Source organism: Myotis davidii, unplaced genomic scaffold, assembly GCF_000327345.1.
Source record: "Myotis davidii unplaced genomic scaffold, ASM32734v1 scaffold961, whole genome shotgun sequence".
Taxonomy (NCBI): Eukaryota; Metazoa; Chordata; class Mammalia; order Chiroptera; family Vespertilionidae; genus Myotis; species Myotis davidii.
In genome coordinates this window covers 337,272-341,187 of record NW_006291013.1, presented here as the reverse complement: position 1 = coordinate 341,187, position 3,916 = coordinate 337,272, and the positions used below count along the sequence as shown (strand labels likewise).

General features: G+C 45.1%; 1 protein-coding gene across 1 annotated transcript in view; it reads right to left on the bottom strand.

Moving 5' to 3' along the window:
• SLC25A18 (solute carrier family 25 (glutamate carrier), member 18) overlaps positions 1–3,916 on the bottom strand; it is a 37,055-nt gene that overhangs the window by 9,717 nt on the left and 23,422 nt on the right. The window contains exons 3-5 of the mRNA XM_006764131.2: positions 2,436–2,558; positions 2,153–2,208; positions 1,034–1,124 (exon numbers count right to left, since the gene is read on the bottom strand). Of these exons, the coding sequence (XP_006764194.1) occupies positions 1,034–1,124; positions 2,153–2,208; positions 2,436–2,558 (270 nt within the window). The remainder of the gene's footprint in view (positions 1–1,033; positions 1,125–2,152; positions 2,209–2,435; positions 2,559–3,916) is intronic.

The window sequence follows — 3,916 nt, the reverse complement described above, 5'->3', positions numbered from 1 at the left end:
GCAGAAGGGAGTGGCAAGAAATATTCAAAGTTATGAATAGCAAGAACCTACAACCTAGATTACTTTATGCAGCAAAGCTCTCATTCAGAATTGAAGGTCAGATAAAGAGCTTCACAGGTAAGAAAAAGCTAAAGGAGTTCATCACCACCAAACCAGGATTATATGAAATGCTGAACGGTATCCTTTAAGAAGAGGAAGAAGAAAAAGGTAAGATACAAATTATGAACAACATATACACATCTATCAACAAGTGAACCTGAAAATCAAGTGAATAATCTGATGAATAGAATGAACTGGTGATTATAATAGAATCAGGGGCATAGAAAGGGAGTGGACTGGCTATTCTTGCGGGGAAAGGGGTGAGAGGAGTGGACTGGCTATTCTTGCGGGGGGAAAGGGGTGAGAGGGATGCTAGAAGAGACTGGACAAAAATTGTGCATCTATGGATGAGACAGTGGGTGGGGAGTGAGGGAGGAGGGTGGGGTGGGAACTGGGTGGAGGGGAGTTATGGGGGGAAAAAAGAGGAACAAATGTAATAATCCGAACAATAAAGTTTTAATTAATAATAATTAAAAAAATTCTCACCCTTAAAAAAAAAGTAAATCCTACAAGTTTTCATCACAAGGGGGAAAAAAATTTGTAACTTTATGAGGGGATAGATGTTAACATTATAGTAATCATTTCATAATATATGTGTGTCAAGTCATTATGCTGTACACTTTAAACTTATACAGTGTTGTATGCCAATTATATCTCAAAACTGAAAAAATATTCATCAGCTAGTTGATGTATATATATTCTATATGGTCTAGCTCTTATCTATCTACCTGGAACTTCCAAATTACACCAGCTCATTCTCTCCCTTTACTTACCATCTGCTAAAACACACTAACCCTCAGCCATTTGTATATACATATTTATAAATATGCACACAAGTAAACTGAGGCAGAGTTGCAATCCTCTGCCTGCTATCTTCCAAAAAAAGTAGACATGCAGTGAAGGATTTCCATCTCCAGCCCCCACTTGGCCGTACCCATCTTCCATAAGCAACTGTCGGAAAAAGTCATTGGCTGCCAGCTTAATGGCCTTCTCTGGAGTGACCAAGGTGAGGTTCACTGCAGCTCCTGGAAGTAGACAACAGAGATGAGGAGGTAAGGCCAACTCTGATGTACCAGTGCCCAGAACATGCCATGTAGATGGTCTATCTGGAACTTCCAAATTACACCAGCTCATTCTCTCAGAAGTTGTTTCTGGAGTAAACAGGGTCTCTGGGGTCAAGGAGGGTTCATGTGCTTATCTTATTGAAATAAATTTCTTTTCATCTCCCTACTTCCACTATCCTCCCACCACATTTTCCTTTTTAAATGGACTCATTGGTGCAGTTATTAGGAAATCTGTCCTTGCTAATGCTGCCTGTCTCTGATGCTAAATAAGCAGCTCCCCAAATTAATCCCCAATAAAAAGGCCCTGGGGGACAGGGATTGGTTTCAATTTCTGTGCTGTGTTTGCCAGCCCCACTGACAGCTCTGTGGGGTCATAGAGGCTTTTTTACTTTGTTCCTAAGGGGTACTATCATATCAGTTCCTTCTCAACCCCAGCTTTGTATCCATTTTCCAAGGCATAATTATGGTTGTGCCACCTTGGATAGGGACACTGCAGGAAACAGGGACAGCACTGGCCATTTCAAGAAAGAGCCACTCAGTAACTCCTTTCCAGGAACTCAAAACTCTTTCCATTCCTTCCTTGTCAGCCTCTACCTCTTCTGCTATTGGTGGTTGGATGCCTTGACAGCCTGAGAGAGGGGTGGGGCAGAGAAGGGGGTTTAGGGGTTCACTTGCCTCCAACATCACACAGTGAGGCAGTGGTTGTGCCAGGATGGAACCTAGGGCTCCTGGGCTTCTCAGTGTATTCACTGGCATCCCCCAAACCTCACCATAACTACTGTGTCTACCAAGGCACAAGAGGGCTTATGAAAAGCAATGTGGTCCAAAAGCACTTGGTAGCCCAGGCCCATCCTAGGAGTTCCCTGGGCAGAAAGAATGCTGCTTTCCAATGTCCTATAAATTCACAAAAATCTGACTCCCGTGCCATACCCTGTGTCCTCACTTGGCCTCACAAGCCAGGCCTCCCCCAGGATGCCTAGTGAGCATACCTCGGTACATGCCCAGAAAGCCCTCTACCCTTGCTGTCTTCATCAGGCAATCTATCCTAGAAGCAGAAGCCAGAAAGGGAAATTAGTAGTGAACAGGAGGCTGTACCACAACCCCCTTGCCTTCATCCAATGCTCTAATCCTGTTGGGCTCACCCCAGATGACCACCTCCACCTCCCTCCCCCACACCCTAATCTTACTCCCTAAAGAGACTATGGAGAGTGAGGCCCCACACCCCTCCTCTGGAAGCCCCCTCTTCTTACCCCCTTCTTCACCAATACCTACATTCCTTTGTAGATATCTTTTCCATGTTGGTTCTGAAGTCGAGTCTTGGCCAAGTCAATGGGGAATACACAGGTCACCCCCAGGAGCCCTGCCATGCCTCCATTGATGAGTTTTGCTGTGACACTAGGCCATGGGAAGTAGGGAGGCACAGAGTGAGTGAGGGAGGCACAGGCATAGGAGCATGGAAGGAGGCTGGCTGCAGAAAGCTACCCACAGCCAGGACTGGATGGGGAAATGGAGGGAGGCCAGCAGGAAAGCAGGAACAGAGCAGAGCAAGCATAGGAATGGCAGCTCCATTGACTTCAGCCCCACAGGCATCCATAGGCCCCTCTCCTCAGCTTCTTGCCCCTACCCCAGCAATCCTTCTGCTCGACTTGTCATGCCTCCCTCACTTGGTCCAGTTCCAGAGATAGGTTAGGGGCCAGGACCCAGAGGGCCTAGCCACTTCCTTCAGGGGTACTACCCTCACCAGGGCTGAAGCCTCTTGCCCTAACCCCACAGGGAGATGTTCATAAAGCTAGGAGACTGCCAGGGCTTCTGGGAAGGATGCCAGAGTGCCAACTCTGCCCCCTGGGGCTCCACTAGTGTGCAGGAGGTTCTTAGCTGGGACTCAGAGTATCCCCTGCAGAGTCTCCACCCAAGGCCTGTTCTCTGGCTTATCCCCATCTGCAGGGCCACGTGTGGACACATTTTCAAACACACTGAACTTTTATTTCAGACTTAAGGTCATCAGAACTGATTTTGAATCCTGGCTATTCTGTTAGTTTAGCAAATTATCTCACTTCTCTGATCCTTTGTTTTCCCCTCTGTACAACTGGCTCATGCATTTAGTAACTGATAGCTATTATTAATAAGAGAACACACTTTTCTGACATGATATTTCTAGTCAGCATGAAATAACCCAGGTTAATTGATATTATCTAGTCAAAAGTAAAGAAAAGTCCCTCTTGCCAAACCAGTTTGGCTCAGTGGATAGAGCATTGGCCTGTGGACTGAAAGGTCCCGGGTTCGAATCTGGTCACGGGCCTGTACCATGGTTGCGGGCACATCCCCAGTGGGAGGTGTGTGGGAGGCAGCTGATCGATGTTTCTCTCTCATTGATGTTTCTAACTCTCTATCCCTCTCCCTTCCTCTCTGTAAAAAATCAATAAAATATATATTTTTTTTTTTAAAAAGAAAAGTCCCTCTCATCATTTTTTAAGTCTGAAAATAGAAAATGGAGCCTAGTAACATTTTCTTATCTTTCTGGCCAGAGGCAGATGTGAGCAAAATATTTGGTGGTAGATTACCTGAAAGTGGTAAGAGCAGATAATAGGTTTAAATTTTGCAGGCTGAAGAGATGCAGTTCAAAGAATTACAAATTATATTTAAATATATGTATCTATAAAAAATATTTTTGTATATAGGAAATGGGTCCCTTTTGCTGTTCCCCAGGATTCAGCTAATACTTTAGGAATATGGAAGGGAAGCTTAGTGATGCG